Source organism: Delphinus delphis, chromosome 17 (assembly GCF_949987515.2).
Source record: "Delphinus delphis chromosome 17, mDelDel1.2, whole genome shotgun sequence".
Classification (NCBI taxonomy): domain Eukaryota; kingdom Metazoa; phylum Chordata; class Mammalia; order Artiodactyla; family Delphinidae; genus Delphinus; species Delphinus delphis.
The window spans coordinates 47399551-47418906 of NC_082699.1; the positions used below are offsets into that span (position 1 = coordinate 47399551).

Genomic DNA, 19356 nt, shown 5'->3' on the forward strand with positions numbered 1-19356 from the left:
TTCTAATTATTTCAGATCAGTCATATTTAAATTAAAAATGTAAATTAAAAGTTAAAATGCCAGCCAGCTGCAAATCTACAAGCAACAGTTGTACTGTGAAGCCTTTATTATTAGAGACATTAGATACACAAATTTCAAGTCATAACACTTCAATATAACATACTGTGTGGTTTCCATTAATAAAATATTTTGTATAGAAATAGCAAAATATTTTTATACAAAGCAGTGGGTCTGTCATCACTTCCATTTGCAAAAGATGAAGACTGTCAATAATTAGTCCTGTTTGCAAGAGCATCTTGGGTTCTAATGGTCAGGGGAGCAATAGAGAGGTCAAGGGAGCAGTTATGAAGTAAATGAACAGAATATGTTTTCCCTGATACCACGTGAGGAGAAACACTTTGCGAGATCCAAAGGAAATAAGAAACTTGAATTGAGATTATCAAGGCTAAGAAAGCCACTTGTGGAGGCGTAAATATAATCATCAAACAGAGCTATTAGAAAATCATATTGGCCTCAAATCTGAAAGTAGAAATGGGATTCCTATCACTCCCCTAATCCTATTTTGGGGAGCGACACTTCCTGAGTTATTTTACCCAGTGATCCATTACCTAGGTTGTTCCTCTCCCCCAGAATTGTTCTAAGAGCTGTGATACTCTTTTCTACCCACCCCACTTCTTTCAACCACTTAGTTCCACTTTCCAAATACATAGCACTGAATCCAACATTCAACTATTTTATCCCTCAAGGAGCTCTCTCTATATGTGCTTAGTGCTGAGTAGGAATATAGTGTCCCTGACTTCAGGAATTTATAATCTACTGAGAGAGGCAAGACATATACATAGTATAAAGCAAGTCAAAGCAGTGTTTATAGAAACTAACATCGTCAAAGAGATAGTCTTTAATTGGGCCTTAGGGATGGTGGAGTGGACATGCTTGGCTCCATAACCAATATTCATTATTTGCTTTCTCACTGTTAACAGCATTCAGACTTTAGCTTGGATAATGTCTTCTACCATAAGCTCAAGTATTTGGAGGGAACCTGATCCCACCTCAAGTTTCAGGGGGATTTGTGGTTGGTTTAATATAATCACTGGCACATTCCATTTCCCCTGGTCACATCATTGTTTGGTTGGGGCTGAGGATGGGGGATGGGAAGAGGAGACTATGACCCAATCAAGGTGAATTTCAGGACTCTTACTTGGAATACTGGGAAGAATTTCTCTCTTCCTCAAACAACAGGGTGCATGAATATGAAGCCTGGAACAACTAGAGCCATTGTTTTCCAGGTAGTAAGTCAGCCAGAGGGTCAAGGAAACATACAGACAAGGGCACTGCCAAGAGAACTGCAGAGAAACAGAGGTGGAGCCACTGGATCCAGCCAATCTAAAACCTGCCTTGGGACTTCCCTGGTGGTCCAGTGGTTAAGGCTCCGTGATCCCAATGCAGGGGGCCTGGGTTTGGTCCCTGGTCAGGGAACTAGATCCCGCATGCTGCAACTAAAGATCCCGCATGCTGCAGCATGCTGCAATGAAGATCCTGCGTGCTGCAACTAAGACCCAGCACAGTCAAATAAATAAATATTAAACAAATAAAATAAAACCTGCCTTGCCACCAGGCCAAACATTTCCTTATTGTTTAACCTAGTTTAAGGTTTTTGTTTGTCCGTTTGTTTTACATGTAGCTGAAAGCCTTTTGATTTCAAATAAGTAGACAAAAGAGGCTGACGTGTTCTAGGCATAAGTGGCATTGAAGAGATGCAAATAAGTCAGAAAGCCCTTGAAGATAAAGAGTAGACCAACATGTTTGGGAGGGAGGGTCTATAGAATGTAACAGTAAAGACAAGTGTAAAAAAAGTGGTTCAGAGGTAGATGCAGAAAAAGTTAAAACTCTGGCTACAGATTTTGGACTTGTTTTGTAGGCAGGATGAGTTGTTGGATTTTGATTGGGTAATGTAAGAATAATAAACATTTATTGAGCACTTAACAATGTGCCAGGCATATATATGTATTACCTCATTTAATTTTGAGCTCTTTAATGAGGTGCTGTCTGTTTCCCTGTTCAACAGATGAGGAACATGCTTTGTAACATGGTTGATAAGTGGTAGAGCTGAGGTTAGAATCCTTGCCTTCTGACCTTAGAGCTGGCACTCTGAACTGTTGCTTTACTCTGCCTCCTACATGTCATAGTAAAAGGGGTGTTTTTAAAGGTTGATCTGATAGCAGTGTACTGAATGATTTGGAGGGGAAAAGTAGAAGAGACTGAAGCAAGGGGAAATAGTTCTGGCACAAAATTTTAGAACTGAAGAGAACATAGTGACAACCTTGTCCTGTCCATTTTATCTTTTTAATTTTTGGCCGTACCACACACATGCCATGCAGGATCTTATTTCCTGGACCAGGGATGGAACCTGCACCCACTGCATTGGAAGAGCAGAGTCTTAACCACTGGACCGCCAGGGAAGTCCTAGCCCTATTCATTTTATAGAGGAGTTTGGGGCTCAAAGATTGTGATACCTAAAAGGACATAACTAATTGGTGGTATACAGAGTCCAAGTCCAGTGATCTTTCTCCGACTAGGATATTGCAATTATTTGAGTGGGATGTGATAATAACCTAGGTTAGAGTGGTGGCAATGAGAATAGTTTATGGGATATCTCTGAGATATGATAAAGAAATAATTGATAGTATGCAGGGGCTGATTACATATAAGAAAAAACATAAGGAGTAATTACAGATGTTTTTGACATTCCTGCCACAGAAGATTTGGGGCTGGGGGGTGGGAGTGGGAATAATGATTCCAATGACAGAAAAATAGAAGTTGGAAAAGGAACTTTTTGTTGTTGCTGGGGAAGGGATAGTGGATAAATTCTGTTTTAGGCATATTAAGTTGGAGGTGGTAGTGGAATCCTCAAGTATAAATACTTCATAGACAGCTGAGAATGAAGAAGTGAAATGAGAGACAGTTTTAGATATTAGTTTCATTGAGGTAGACGTTGAAACCAAAATTTTGTCATTAAACATCAAATGAGAGTAAAACAAAGTGTGGGCATTATTATTACTATTATTATTATTTTTAACCTCCTGCATCCACCTAGGGTCCTTTTAGTTACTTGAAAAAAACATTAGGGGAATAAACTTTCAGTTATTTTGATAAAACTTTTGAAATGTTTCTACTGGATTTGAATAAAAATCTTCCAATCAACAGTGGAGAAAGGTAAGCAATAACTTGCTTAAGGTTGTACCTTATCATGGTCATCAATTCAATACGTATTTGTATATTAGAAACTCTATTTATAAGGTAATTAATTCCTATGTGTGTATATTTTAACAGTAGGGTGGCCAAAGTCATTCCACTTTACTTTTGGTACTGCTTGCATTTTATGAAAGATTCTCATCTATAGTTTTAGAGTAAAATCTGAATATATCCCAATTATCCTTATACCATCAATTCTTTTTGAACCTATTTCCCTCACTTTTTGTGGCTGCAGTAAAAAGTAAAATTACCTTCATGCCACCATTTTCTTCCTCGTGCTTTCTCTAATGTGATCTTTATCTGTGAACTTGAAACATCATTTGCTCATTTTCACATTTCACAGTGTTTTATCAAGAAAAAATGGCTTGGAATGTAAGGATTTAAAAAAATAAGTTGATATAAATGAGAACTAAAAAATTATCTTCTTTTTCTGCTGACATTGTAAATATTATGGTTATTTCCCCAACATCTATTTCAGTCTTCCCCTTTTATGTGGTAACCACGTGGTTTGGGTAGGCCAAGCCTCTTGCTACGATGATGGATTCAGGTTAGTCACAGCTAAGTTAGCAGAGCATGGACTGCCCTGGCCCCAGGGATGAATGAGAAGTGCTCTAATCAGTGCACAGTTTAGAACTTCTGTTGAAGGGATATGGGAGCAGACTAGCTTAGGTATGAAGAGGCCCTGATTATTTTTGTCAGCCATATTATGTCAGTGAAAGTAATCATTGTTAAAATAAAGTCAACACCATGTACAGATTTAGAATGAAACCGAGTCCTTGATAAAACATAGCTAGACTGCTAGACCAATCAATTCTGAAACCTTATCCACTTCTGGATTTTCTAGGTAAATGAGCCAATAACTTTCCTTATTTGTCAGTTTGTGTCGAATTTTTCTGTATATATCACTGAAAGCATCCCATGAGGTAAAGCATTCTTTCTCTGTTGGTAAGCTTACTGTTGTTACGGGGAAAAGTCCTGGAATAGACTCTTTCTTTAAACCTCTATACTCAGTTTTTTATTCTTGACTAAACTACTCATGACAATTGCACAAGGCTTTAAAATTGAACCTTATTTACTTATTGCTTACATATGGGGAATAATGTATCTTTTATCAGTCTCACAGACTTACTTAAAAATGAGCTCATTTTCTCAAGGGTGTTATGATCTTGAGACGTCTTCTGGAATTTTCAAACCTTGGTGTTGTTTCTCAAAAGAAAACAATGTTGTTGAGTCTGCCAAGATCTCCTCACCTTCAAACATTCCTGTTTCTTTCTTTCTTTCTTTTTTAATGTCTTTTCAGATCTTCTGCCCATTTTTATTATTTTTTTCAATTTGAATTTCTTTAAAAAAATTAATTAATATTTTATTTTTGGCTGTGTTGGGTCTTCATTGTTGCACGCAGTCTTTCTCTAGTTGTGGCGAGCAGGGGCTACTCTGTTGTGGTGTGTGGGCTTCTCATTGTGGTGGCTTCTCTTCTCTAGGTGCGTGGGCTTCAGTAGTTGTGGCAGATGGGCTCAGTAGTTGTGGCTCGCGGGCTCTAGAGCACAGTCTCAGTAGTTATGGCACAGGGGCTTTGTTGCTCTGTGGCATGTGGGATCTTCCCGGACCAGGAATCAAACCCGTGTTCCTTGTATTGGCAGGCGGATTCTTAACCATTCTGCCACTAGGGAAGTCCTGTTCCCGTTTCTTAATTCATTGTCACACTTAAAAAAAAAATACTAAACTATCTTACAAATAAACAAAGAATAAAGATAATGGAATGCTTTTCCTAATGTTGACTCCTTGCAATACAGATGCCTAGATGATCCTCTATTAGTGCTGTCCAATAGATATTTCTTCTGAGATGAAAATGTTCTATATTGATGCTGTGCAAAATGGTAACCATTAGCCACATACAGTTATTGAGCACTTGAAATGTAACTAGTGTAACTGAAGAGTTGAATTTTTAAAAAATTTTTATTGAAATATAGTTGATTTACAACGTTGTGTTAGTTTCAGGTGCACAGCAAAGTGATTCCGTTATATATATATATATATATATATATATATATATATATATATATATACAGATATCCTTTTTTTGATTCTTTTTCATTATAGGTTATTACAAGATATTGAGTATAGTTCCCTGTGCTATAGTCGGTCCTTGTTGGTTAGCTATTTTATATACAGTAGTGTGTATATTTTAATCCTAAACTCCTAATTTATCCCTTCCCCCCTTTCCCCTCTGGTAACCATAAGTTTGTTTTCAATGTCAGTAAGTCTGTTTCTGTTTTATAAATAAGTTAATTTGTATTATTCTTTTTAGATTCCACGTGTAAGTAGATATGATATTTGTCTTTCTTTGTCTGACTTACTTCACTTAGTATGATAATCTCTAGGTCCATCCATGTTGCTGCAGATGGCATTATTTCATTCTTTTTTTATGGCCAAATAATATTGCATTGTGTATATATACCACATATTCTTTATCCATTCATCTGTTGATGGACATTTAGGTTGTTTCCATGTCTTGGCTGTTGTAAACAGTGCTGCTGTGAACACTGGGGTGCATGTATCTTTTCGAATTTTAGTTTTCTCCAGATATATGCCCAGGAGTGGGATCGCTGGATCATATGAAGAACTTATTTTTTCTTTTTTGGTTGTGCCATGTGGCATGCAGGATCTTAGTTCCCCAACCAGGGATTGAACCCATGCCCTCTGCATTGGGAGCATGGAGTCTTAACCACTGGACTGCCAGGGAAGTCCCCAAGAATTGAATTTTTAATGTTACTTAATTTTAAGTAATTTAGTAATAAATTAATATAAATTTAAATTTACTAGCCACCTGTGGCTAGTGTGGCTATGGCTAGTGGCTACCATATCAGACAACACAGCTCTAGATCAACCTTAGACTATTACAGAGTTAAATAGAAAAAAATGGCAGAAGATTGTTGTAGCCAAACAAGTGTAGTTTTTTTGGCTGCGCTGCATGGCTTGTGGGATCTTAGTTCCCTGACCAGGGGTCAAACCCATGCCCCCTGCAATGAAAGCACAGAGTCCTAACCACTGGACTGCCAGGGAATTCCCCAAACAAGTGTACTTTTACAGTCTTTTATTATCTTTGGGATGAAGTTCAACATTGATTTAATGAGATTTTATTCATTTAAATCAAATTAAGTGATAGAAATTCCCTGGCGGTCCAGTGGTTAGGACTCGGTGCTTTCACTGCCATGGGCTCCGGTTTGATCCCTGGTTGGGAAATTAAGATCCCGTAAGCCATGCAGTGCAGTGAAACAAAACAAAACAAACAGACAAAACAAAAACAACAAAAAAAAACCTAAACACCAAATTAAATGAGTTTACTGGATTCTTTTGTGGACTCTTCTCTCTCCCTCACCTGTCCCAGCTGATTGGTCACTAAGTCCTATTCTTCCTACATCTTCAGAATATCTTAAAGATATCACCTCCTTTCCATCTGCATTACCACTGTTCAGGTCCTATCTGACCTTTATTATCTTAACAGCTTCTCAATTTTTCTTTTTACTACCATGCTTGTTTCTCTCCATTTCACTTCCTACCTTTTTATAGAGTAACCTTTCCTAAAAACAATCTCACCATATCACTTCCATTCTTTAGAATACACTTCACACTTAAAATGTGGTCCATGGATCAGCAGTATAGGAGGCATTGCCTGGAGCTCATTGGAAATGCAGAATCTCAGTCTCCAGCCAAACTAACTGAATCAGAATCTGTATTTTAATGAAATATACAAAGGTGATTTTTATGCATATTCAAGTTTGAGAAGCACTGTTATAGGATGAAGTCCAAACTCTTTAACATATCATAGAGGTTCTGGTCTAGCTCAGTTTCTGGCATCATCTCCAGCAACTGCCCCTTTCCAATCTCTTAAAACCCATATTCAATGTTGTACAAAATAATTTGTAATTCTGAGTATTCACCTTTGTTCCACTTCCTAAAAAACTTTTTTGCCCTGATCTTCAATACCCATTTGAAAATTTTCTTTCTATGGTTTCTCATAAGAGTTAGGTGTATCTTCTTTGTACTCTACAGAATTTTATAGATACCTCTCTTACAGCATGTATCAAATGGATTCTAAGTACTTGTGTGTCTCTCGTACTACACTGTGAACTTTGATGTAGACATTATTTTTCATATAGCCATGCTGTTCTCAATAGTTCCCGATCCATGCTTGCTGTTTGAATGATATGTTTCAGAAGAGAGTATTAGATAACGGCAGTATTTCATACAATGGCTACATTCAAAAGGTAGAAAGAATCCTTATAGAGGATTTTTATTTTACAAGAGGAAAACTGAAGCCCCCAAAGTTGAATGACTTTCTCCAAGTTATTGGCATGGTGACATTCTTCTCTGCATATACTAGGCACCCCACAAAGTATCCAGCCAATAAATATGATAAACTTATTTTTCTCTCTCTGGTTTTTGGATGAACTAAATTTCCCTTGACTAAGTAAGGTAAAGACTCTAATAAACTTGGATTATTCTCTATCTCTTCTGCTTATCTTTTCCTCACCTTTCCCTTGTGGGAAATGACAGGACTCTTTTCTATCTCCTCTTCTCTTTAGTGTTATATGATGCTAATCAGAAAGATAGTGAAGTAATTAGGGATACAGTACCATCAGTACACAGCTGATAGTAAGCTTTGCATCTCCTTTCATCAGATCTAAGATGCGGTTTCTTGAATTTCACAGTGTCTGGCGGAGTAAAGGACATGGACGAAAGCAGTTGGATCAGGCACCATCTTGATAAGACCAAAGCAATCCTCATAGGTAGAGGGAGACATTTGAAGTATACAGCAGTCAGTTTACATTGCAAAGGATAAACCCACCCCTTGTCTCTGAAAGCCACAGTATTGTGGGAAATCTTGGATTGCAGGCTATTCCTACATGATTAGATTTTGGCCAGATTTCTACAGTCCCTTCCTACATGCTATCAAATAAAAAACATTATCTTTTCTTCTAGTTGGGAAGCCTCCTTTGACTTTATCTTCTTGCACTGTATTTCAGCCTATGTTGATGACTTGTATATCAATTATTTATTATGCTTGGCTTACAAATCCTAGGCAGTTTGATTCATTTTGCCATGATTCTTTGTTAAAAGATGGGCTCTGTTTTCCTGGTATTCCTTTTAGCTATTTCTGGATTCCAGCTGGGGTAAAAATCTTGTCCTAGGGGAGAATATAACTTAATTAGAGTGATTTACTTTTTAAAAATTTACTCTTTTGTAATGGAGAACTCACTAACTATATTTCAACCAAATTTATTAAATGTCTACCATATAGTGTGTTAATTACAGGATGGTTATGACATAGACCTTTCTTCTGGGAAATACTGTTTGAATTTTATAGAAATTTCTATACCCATTACGTATTGTACACCTGAGCCTAATTCATATTACACTAAGTATAGCATGACTGTAAAATTTGAGGTGCAAACTGTGATACTTTGAAAGGAGTTGCAACTAATAATTACACCTGATCAACAGATTAAACAAGGACTGTCCTGGGCAAACTGGGATAGTGTCGGGCAAACTGGGATAATGTCAGGCAAACTGGAACATTAACAAAACATTTGTTTCTGTTATAGTATTTTTTTTTGCATTTTAAGTATTATAGTTATTAGGGAGCATGTTGGGTTAAATATAACTATTTTATGATGCCTATTACACGCCAGACACTACAGTAAAGTATACTCAGATTTTAGTCAGGGAAACAGAATATATACGTATAGCTATATTAAACAATTGTGTATAGTGGCATGAATACTGGATAGAAAGTCAGGATACCTAGATTGAAAATTTGCCTTGAAATTGAATCTCTTCCTTTGGTCGAATCACTAAACCTCTCAGGCTGTCTTCTTACTTATAAAATGGAATGATACTTATTCTTTGTAGGATGGTGTGAGAAGGTGGTAAAAAAATGTGAAAGCAGCTAACATACTATCTATCCAACAAATAATGAATGCTTGACAATGAATGTCGATTTTGTTGATTTTCTTGTTTAATGAAAGGCAGCTAGAGTGGAAGTTAGAGACTCTTTTTTTCTTTCCAAAAACTTTTATTACAAAGAATTTTTTACTATCATCTTCCACGGCCAATTTCGCCCCATGCACACCCCGATCCATATTATTTTGAAGCAAACTCAGATATCACATAATTTCATCTATAGGTATTTTAGTATGTATCACTAAGGATTCTTTACTGTTTTAAAACATCATCACAATATCATTATTAACCAAAGAAAGCAACAATAATTCCCCATTATCATCAGGTACCTAGTTACTGTCCAAATTTTCAGTTCTCTTATAAAAGATTTTTTACTCTTTTTTTTTTAAAATCAAGGTCCAAATGAGGTCCACAAATCCTTGCACTTTGTTGATGTCTTTTAAGTTCCATTTAAAATATAGATTCCCCCCTCCATCTCTTTTTAATTTTTTTTCCTTGCAATATATTTGCTGAAAAAACTGGGTTTTAGGGAATTCCCTGGTGGTCCAGTTGTTAGGACTCTGCACTTCCGCTGCTGGGGGCCCAGGTTTGATTCCCTGGTCGGGGAACTAGGATCCCGCAGGTCGTGCAGCACGGCCAAAAAAAAAAAAAAGAAAGAAAAAAGAAAAAAAACAACAGTTGGGAAAAAACAAAAAAACCCCAAAAAAAACAACAGTTGGGTTTTGCCCTGTAAAATATTCTATAGAGTGTTCCACAGATTGCAATCCCATAGTGCAGTTTAATCATGTAAAAAATTTTATTTGCTATTAATACAAGTCTTGTCCAAGTAAGCTCTGTCATTAACATGCACATTTGTATGGCTTGTATGGTATCTCATATATTGGGTCTACTTGCAATTTTCAAAGATTCCTATGGTATTCCTACAATGTGCCTGAGTGGGATAGAAGCACTGTGTTTAAGAGAGCAGAGACTAGAATTGAGACACTTCATTGTGAATTCTGGTTCCACCACTCACTAGTTGTCTGAAGTAAGCCTCCCTTTTTAGGTTTCTAAAATGGGGTTAATATCTCAGTGGGTCATTGTTAAGATTAGGTAAGTGAAGCGCTTAGCATGCTATCTGACACACAGGATGGCTCTTAAGTGTTATAAATATTTTTTACAATGAGGATAGTAAAATTTGGCCTTGAATTTACAATGAAGTTGGGGAGATGGAACGGATACAAAAATTAAATAAGTATAAATAAATATAGTCAAAGTGGTCATGGAAACTGAGACTTAAAATGGAACTTGATGGAGGAATAGCTCTGAGAAGAGAGTTTTATTATATACCTGCTACTCTGCATGATGCTGTAAGCCCAGTTGTTCAGTCCTCACAACCACACTATGAGGGAACATTTCTTACCAGGTCATGCGTGAGAAGTCTGAGGCTCCAGGAGGTCACTATCTTGTTCCAGGTCACCAGTTAGTGGGGGACCATGGTGTAGTTTAATACGTTCCTCTGTTCTCAGTATTTCCTGTAAATTGGTAGTTGGATCTAGAAGATGTTGTGAATTCAGGATTGATTTTTTTTTTTTTTTTTTTTTGCCAGACAACTTCACAGGTTGTATAGTTTTTCCATCAGGAAGCACATAATGCCTGGTTGATTATCTTTTATGATGTTAACAGCTGTTGCTACTTAATTGATATTAAATGCCTAGATGTATTTTTTCATAAGGGTTTTATATTTATTTCTGATCTTATAAAATTCATTTGTTTTTTTTACTTCTGAAAATGGTCAGCATTGTAATTAAGATGAAGATATAATTAAGAGAATATTTATATCAGTTACGCCTATATGTCCCAACCTCCAATACTGTCCTATTTCACTTTAAAGATGTGCTCATTGATTGCTAGGAGGGAATAAAAATAGAAATAACTTTATAATGCTATAAGTGAAAGATGATTAGAATATGATTTTCCCAGACCTTTTTAATATAAATGGCTCTATGGGTTTTATGACATAATAATTAAGTAATAACCTCCTATATTGCTAGATACACAAAAAGTAATTAATAAAACTTATCTACACTAACATCCTTGAAATTTTTCATTACTTCTTGGCTTCAAATACCAATAATTAAACTGTACTAATCTGTAGCTTCTTTTCTAGGAACAAACAATGTATTCTTTCTCTGATGCTGTGCTCTTTTGTTAATCACCAATTTAATATTCTTATTTTTATTTAAAATTACAGTATGGTCCTATAGTCACAGTTAAGCCCTTTGAGTTACTTTTCCAATAATGCTGATTAATTTTTGATGAACCAGTCATATCCTTCCACCCAGCTCCTTGTCAAGAAATAACATGTTGTCATCTGACAACTGGCAAAGATTAACAGTCAGCTGTGGCCACTGCACTGACTGACTCACCCAGGAATTTAAACCATGACCTTGGCCTCATTATCATGCTGTTATAATCTACTGAGCAAAATAGCCAGAAAAATAAATTCTGAAGACAGGACGTAAAAAATTCTATTTGTATCTCCAAACCTAAACCACTGCACATCTGTGTCCTTTCAGCGATTCTCTTAGCAGGTGTTTTGGAAATGGATGAAGAATTGAAGGCAGGATATTCTCCTGAAAATCAAAGCTGATCATGTCAGTTCTCTGGCTACAGAAACCGCCACTGCCTGCCGAATGCCTATAGGACAAGTTCAAATTCTTCAGCAGAGCATATAAGGTTGTAGCATAATCTTGCCACAGCCTATTTTCCTAGCTTTATCTCTTGCTGCAACTCCCTGCTTCCCTCTCTTCATACTCTAGTAACAGTGATTTTTCTCATTGTTTTGTGACTGCTCATGTAATTGTGCATATATTCATCGAGTCTTTGTAATATATGAGACAGTTTGATAGGCCCTAGGGAAACTGGAGTGAAAGTCATATTCCTTGCCCTTAAAGAATTCATGGTCTAGTTGAGGAGGCAGACAGGGAAATAAATGGCTCCAACAGTGTGTGACAAGTGCTATCTGTGAGCAGGGTATGTGCAGTGCTAAGAGATCCTGGAGCAAACAGGAGGAAGGAAGAAAAAAGGCAGGCATGAGCACATGGTGGAGAAGACAAAGAAGTTAACTGACAGAGAGGGAGGTTATGGGAGAGGGGGTAGAAAGGGTGGTCCTAGTTGAGGGAATAGAAAGTCCCAAAGACGAGAAAGTACATATTCAGTAAAGTGCAAGTCAGTTGTCACGGCTGAAGAGGGGTGCACGTTCGTAGGCTGGGTTGGAGATAAGGCTACAGAGGTAGGCAGTAGCTGAATCCTAAAGGAACCTCTATTTACCTTGACAAAGAGTTTACATCTTACTTCTCTGCACCTGTGTTTCCCTCTTTCGAGGCCGCTTTTTCCTTTTTGCCCACCCAACTTAAACCAGTCATGGCAAATTCTCTCCCCAGAAATTCATTCAACAAGTATTTGTTGGAATACTTACTATATGCCATGTATTGTTCTAGGTGCTTGAGATACATGAGTAAAAATCCTACTCTGTCCCTGTGCTTATATTCTAGTAGGGGAAGTTAAAGGTTAATGATAAACGTAATAAGCTGGGATATTATTCAACTTAGAGTAAAAGTAAAGTTGGAGAGTGGCAAGTGTTATGGAAAAAAGAAAAAGTAGGGTAAGGTAAAGGAGACTGGAGTGACCGGGGGGCAGGTTGGGCAGGCTAGAGTATTAAATAGGATGGATAACTAAGCAGAAATATGCAGGAGAAGAGGAGTCAGCCAAGTGGATATCTTGGTGAATAGTGTTTTGGGCAGAAGGAACAGCTAGAGGAAAGCCTACAAGGGAGTAGTAGATGAGGTCAGAGAGGTTATGTGGGACTTGCAGGCCATTTAATGAGTTTAGTTCTGACGCAGTCAAGTGGGGAGCCACCACAGGGTTATGATCAGTGTAGTGATGTGGTCTGACTACCATTTTAGGAGGCTTTCTCTTTATGCTGTGTTGAAAAAAGACTGTAAAGCCACAAGGATAGAAGCAGGGAGATCTACTAGGAGAAAGTGAGATGATTCCAAGCATTGTGAGGCAGCCAGATCTCTTCGCAGAGTACTGACTCCTCAGTAAATTCTAGTGATTATTTCAGTTTATGATTTTAGTTTAGATATGCCTCCTATAAATTATTTAGTAGATTACAAGTAATTAGCCCTTACTCACATGTAAAAATGGAAGTCCACAGGCTTACAGTCTTCACAAAATTATGCTTCTATAGGAACTGAAGAAAGGGCTTACGTTTTGGAGTTAGTTTGTGGCCTGTCAAGAAGACCTTGAGAACTCAGTGAAGGATGAAGATGAAGATGGCTAGTTACTTCTAAAGGTAAATAAGAACAATGCACTTTCAACTCAACTTCAAATGTGTTCATATATTTGAGGGACATGCCCAAGTAAAACATAATGCCATACAAGATATAATGAGATGTGATAAAACATTTTAGGTAAAACACTAAACTGGAACAGAGAAAACAAAACACTTCTAAGATCCATATTGTAGTAAAATCGAGAGACCTTTGGAAGGTATTTCAGTTCTCAGCAGAGCAATCTTACTTTAAATTGGGCCTACTACTTTGAAAAGTAGCCCATTTGAAATTCTATAGGATTCTATCTATATGTTATATAAATACTGTGACAAATTTTTATTTTGAAAAGGTGTATGAGTCAGGATGGAAGATGATTTTAAGATGCTTCCACTGCTAAGGATTCCCTTTTTAAAAAAATTAATTAATTAATTAATTATTTTTGGCTGTGTTGGGTCTTTGTTTCTGTGCGTGGGCTTTCTCTAGTTGTGGCAAGTGGGGGCCACTCTTCATCGCGGTGCGCGGGCCTCTCACTGTCGCGGCCTCTCTTGTTGCCGAGCACAAGCTCCAGACGCGCAGGCTCAGTAGTTGTGGCTCACGGGCCTAGTTGCTCCACGGCATGTGGGATCCTCCCAGACCAGGGCTCGAACCCAAGCCCCCGGCATTGGCAGGCAGACTCCCAACCACTGTGCCACCAGGGAAGCCCTAAGGATTCCCTTTAATAGGAAAAACACATGTAGTTGTTTGTAGTAAAGAAATGTAAAAAGGAAACACACTTCTGCTTTATTAAATCCTGTAAGAAGTCAGGTGTCCCAGTGATACCAGCTCATGCACACTGAGTTTTATATGCTAGCACTGTCTCCAGGCAGGTAAGAGGCAGTGTGGGTTCTGAGAGACAGCTGCAGGCACCCAGCGCGCTTTGTGTCTGGTAGAAAACAGTCCCTGGCCCAGGGTGTGACCCTACTGTAAAGGAAGACAAAATCGTCCAATTTGGACAACCTGTTTTAGGCTCACATTTTATGTACTCAAAATAAGTATGCTATTTTAGCCTCAGGGTAGTCTGTTTCTGCTTGGGTTGATAGCTGGCTGGGGAGTGGAGGTGGTGTTACTTCAAACCTGGCTCAGAAACAGTTGAGTAAGGTAGAGCGTTCCACCCATCCTTTTTGTTTTTAGTTCTGTTCTCCTTTCTTTTAAAGGAGCTTTTAGTGTATTTCAGTGGCAGTGAGGGTTTCGAAGGCAAAGGTCACAGCTACATGTATTTACTGGTACCTGTCATTGCATATGAGTGGAAAGGAAAGTGTGGATGTTATTTAAAAACATTTAAATTTTAGGTAAAAAGAAAAATCAGTCTCTCTAGACGTGTTCTCTTTGTTTTCCACTTTCCAGTTTCTCCTCCATTATCTTTTATTGTAATGCACATAGTGTAATTCCCAACCTTTACTATATATCAGTCACTTGGGGAATTTTCAAAATATACCCATGACCAGGGTCCTAACCCCAGAGCCTGATTCATTTGCTCTAGGGTTACACTCAGCTGATATTTGAAAAAAGTGACCCAGGTAATTTTAATGTGCAGCCAGCGTTTAAAACCACTACGATTTCAAACAGGAGTAAAAGTATCTAGGTTCTAGTTGCAGTGCTGCCATTTACTAGCTGGCTGATCTTGGTCTTCTATTTCCCATAGGATAATGAGGTTGGATTAGAGATATATAAAAATTCTCTAACTCTACAACAAAATTACATAAATTGAGATTCATATGATCTCATCAAACTAGCTCCAAAGAGATGGAAACGGAATTATTTAGAGTGTGAGAGTTTGATTTGAAGTAGGTAATATACATACATACATACATACATACATAAAAGCACTTAAGTAAACTTTTCCTTCTTCCCAATTACAAGGGGTGGGAGAAAAGAAACATAAAACATTAATGTTTAGAAATCACAAGAGACTTATAGGGCTGCTGTGTCTATCCCCAGCTCTCTTAAGTTGGGAGCTAGTCAGGTGGTACGTGGGGAACAGAGGGAGGAGAGAGTTTGCTACACACCAAGAAGATACATATAATACAAACCCCAAAGGGCTTAACACAACTCATCAGAGCATAATCTGGTCCGGTACTAAACAGAGCTAGCGTGGAACGTGGGGTAGGGGTGTGTACATATACGTAGACACACACCTGCGCACGCGCGCACACACACCCCAACTCAGTCATGCACAGTGCTAGCCGAGAGCAGGCAGAAGGGCTGATCCCTGGCAACCCGCCCCCAGGCCTCAACCCCACCCCTCTCCACCAGCTCCCTGTCCCGCCCGCACCCAGAGGGTTGTGGGCCGGGCCCAGCCCCACCAATAACGGAAGGCAGCGGCAGCCACGGCCATCCTCCAGGAGCGGGTTTTCTGTCCACTCTCAACCTCTTTCATCTTACCCGTCCCTGTGCTCGGAAAACCGGACTCTGACACTAACCCCATACCCTGGCTTCCCTGCCAGTTTTCTCTAGACTAGGCCCTCCAAATAGAACCAAATAGAACCGAAGCCCTTGGCCCAGCAGCGGCTCATCCTCACCCTCCGGTTGATCCTTAATCCTTTCGCGCTCCCACTCGCAGCCTCTTGTCTCGTCCTCATCCTCACACCTGTCCCAGACAAACCCTATCTTCCCCAATCTCACCTCCCCGCTTCTCCAGGCTCTCCTACGCCCTCGGCTCAGCAGCTCTCCGAGCATTCTTTGCCATGGGGACCCCACGCCACGCTTACACTCTCCCTCCTTCCAGGACCCCTCCCACGACATCTCGAGAGTCCCTCCACGCGCTCACACTCTTTCACCTGCAGCCAGACACCATGCCCACCCCCCGCCCTCCCGTTCCAAAACCCTGGGAGCCCTCACTCCCGATCACACCCTCTCTCCGGACGCGACACGCCCCGCCGCCAGTGCCCACACTCCTAGTCTTCTGCCTCTCCAGCTGACCCACAGGGCGCCCCAACCACCTCGGCTCTCCCTCTTTCCTCTCTCCCGACGCAGGCTCGCACGCTCACATTCGCCACACCCCCGCCCTTGAAACTCCCGCTCCCCGCCTCCGCCCGGCTCACACTCTTAGCCTCACAACATCTCCCCGCCCGGCCCCAGTCCACAGATCGCGTTCGGGAGGGGTGGCCGCCGCCCGCTGGGCGTCCGCGGTGCCCGGGCCTCAGCGGCCGGGAGGTGACGCGGCCCGCGGGAGGAGCCCGGGAGGCGGAGGGGCGGAGGAGGTGCGGCGGCGGCATCGAGCGGCGGAGGCGGCGGCAGCAGCGGCGTAGAGAGCGGGCCCACCGCACCCACTCTACGGACCCTAGGGCGGCGGCGGCGGCGGCGGCTGCGGCTGAGGGACCCTGGGCGGGCGCGTGATGAGGAAGGACCGGCGACCGACCCTGCTGCGCGTCGGAGCTCGCTTGGATGCGGTCGTTGGCAGCCGCGTAGCCCTGGCCCCGGGACTCTCCGCCGCTAGCCCTTGTCATCTCTTCTCCGCTTTCGCTTACCCGCTCTAGCCCGGAGGGGTCTCTGGCGGCCATCCCCTGCCCCGCGGCCCTCTCCTCGTCGTGGCTAGAGGGGGGTCCTCCCTCCGCGGCGCCGGGAGCCCTGTGACGCGTCAGCCGGCTGTACGGCTCAGCTGCTTCTCTGGGAAATTAGACCCTGCTTCCTCCCTCCCCGCTCTTGCGCCCCTCCGGCTCGCGGGACGCTGCCTCTGGGCGCTCGGAGCGAGTTCCCCGGACTCCCCCGGGGGGCTGGGTCGCGCAGCCTCCTCTTTCTCCTCTCGAGCGGTGCGCGCACCCCCCGCCCCCGCCGCGGCCGTACACACTCGCGCCCCGGCCGGCGCGCCGCCCTCCTGCCCGCTCCCTCCAGTCACCCCACCCTTAGTCGTCCCCGCCACCTTACTCCACCACCCTCCCCTGCCGCTCCGCTCACTCCGCGTCCCGGCCCGGCCTCCCGCTCCTCGCTCCCTCAAACCGCTCACTTGCCAGCCCTTCGCCCCCGGGAAGAAGAAACATTTCTCGGAGCGCACTCATCAGCTCTCCCTTCCCCCGCGCTCGCCCTCCCCTCCCCCGCTCTTTCTATCTTGGAGGAGGGGGGCTGTCGCCTAGGATTGAAGGCCATTGATTTGTATGTATTTGTCCCAGCGCCGGAGGCTGCCCCAGCCGCCCGCGCCGGTGCCGCCGCCGCCGCCTCCAGTGGAGTTGCCTCCCTTCTTCCCTAGGGTGGTTAGACTCCACCAAATATGTCGGCTCCTGTCGGGCCGCGGGGCCGCCCGGCTCCCACCCCGGCGGCCTCTCAGCCGCCTCTGCAGCCCGAGATGCCCGACCTCAGCCACCTCACGGAGGAGGAGAGGAAAATCATCCTGGCGGTCATGGATAGGCAGAAGAAAGAAGAGGAGAAGGAGCAGTCGGTGCTCAAGTAAGGACCTGGCTCCATCTTCCCGCCTCCCTCCCTGCCCTCCGCCCCCTCAGTCGCTGCCCTGCGGCCGCCTGCGCGCCCCGGGTCGCCGCCCTCCCTCTCGCCGGCGGCGCCCGGGCCATGAGGGTTGCGGCTGGTGGCGGCCGCCGGGGCTGCTTTCTGGGTGTCAGAGCGCGGGGGTGTGTGTCGGGGAAGGAGGGCGCCGAGGCCGGCTGAGGTGAGGGTCGCGAGCCTTTGGGCGTTGTAATTTTCCCGGGCGTCCTGCTGGCTTTCCCCGCGGGCCAGTTCGGCTCCGTGGCCCCGGAGGGGTTGGGGCTGAACCCAGGCTCCGCGCGTCCCTTCTCCCTTCCCGCCGCCCCCGCGCGGAGGCAGTGACTGGGGCAAGGAATCCAATATGGCCGTGCACAGGTGCTCCCCGGCCGGGACCCCGGCAAAGGCGCGCCGGCCGGGGATGAGGGCGCCGCCGGGGCCGTCTCGTCGCCGCCTCCGCAGGGCGGCTCGGAGAGCAGAGCTGCCCACTGTCGTAGCGGGCAGGAGGGAGGCCGTGCGGGCGAGGGGCCTAAGCTCTGTCGCGTTTCGGGTGGGTGTGCGGCCGCCGCCATCTTCCACCCCCTCCCCCTCGGCGGGTTCTAACACCCTGCACTCTGCTGCTCTTCCTGTTTGCAACTAGTAAATCTGTTTAATCCTGAAGGGACTCTGAAGAGACCCTAGTTCCTCCCATTACTGCGCTTTGGGATGCTTCCTACCTTGTGAAGTTCTACTATTTGTGCTGATAGGCTAGGCAGCCGGGGTCTTGCCGAGGGTGGGACGGTAAAAGCAGCACCCAGTCGCCCGCGCAGTTTAGCGGCTGTGTAACTTCAGCACCAGGGAACTGTCCGGACAGATATCTGTAGCTTTGAGACTCCTTTTCTTGTCAGTCTGGCAAAGAGATTTGTTTCTGCACGTTTGCTTTTAAATGTTTTACGGTTATTTGATTTCTCAGTTACTACGTGAAAGAGAGTGCGCAGAAGATGTGTAACCCTTCTGATATTTTTCCAACTCAACTCTTTCATTTTTGCTTGAAATGCATTATTCATTAAGATATTAATTTGTACAGTTTATATGCCGAAGGTGCGACAGTTATTTTCTGTGTTATCAAATATACTTTTCCCATATTCTCCACAGAAACACATAGTTGAAAGTGTAAGAGTTCCTCTAGGAGGGAACTAACACACTGACCTCTGATCATTAACTTTTAAAAACAGGTTGTTGCATTCAGTATTCTTTAGCACTTACAAAGAAACAATTCTGTCTATACATACATATTTGCATATTTTAATGAAAAATATTCCTTTAAATAATATAATAACAAATGTATCAAATATATTTACATGTCCAAGAAAAATACTAGTTCTCAAAAATA

The 19356-nt window shown here is 42.5% G+C and overlaps 1 protein-coding gene across 1 annotated transcript in view; it reads left to right on the top strand.

Annotated features, from left to right (window-relative positions):
* RIMS2 (regulating synaptic membrane exocytosis 2) overlaps positions 1-19356 on the top strand; it is a 609946-nt gene that overhangs the window by 36525 nt on the left and 554065 nt on the right. Inside the window, exons 6-8 of the mRNA XM_059995029.1 lie at positions 11775-11934; positions 13451-13555; positions 17758-17954. Coding sequence (XP_059851012.1) covers positions 17779-17954 — 176 coding nt within the window. The 5' untranslated portion in view covers positions 11775-11934; positions 13451-13555; positions 17758-17778. The remainder of the gene's footprint in view (positions 1-11774; positions 11935-13450; positions 13556-17757; positions 17955-19356) is intronic.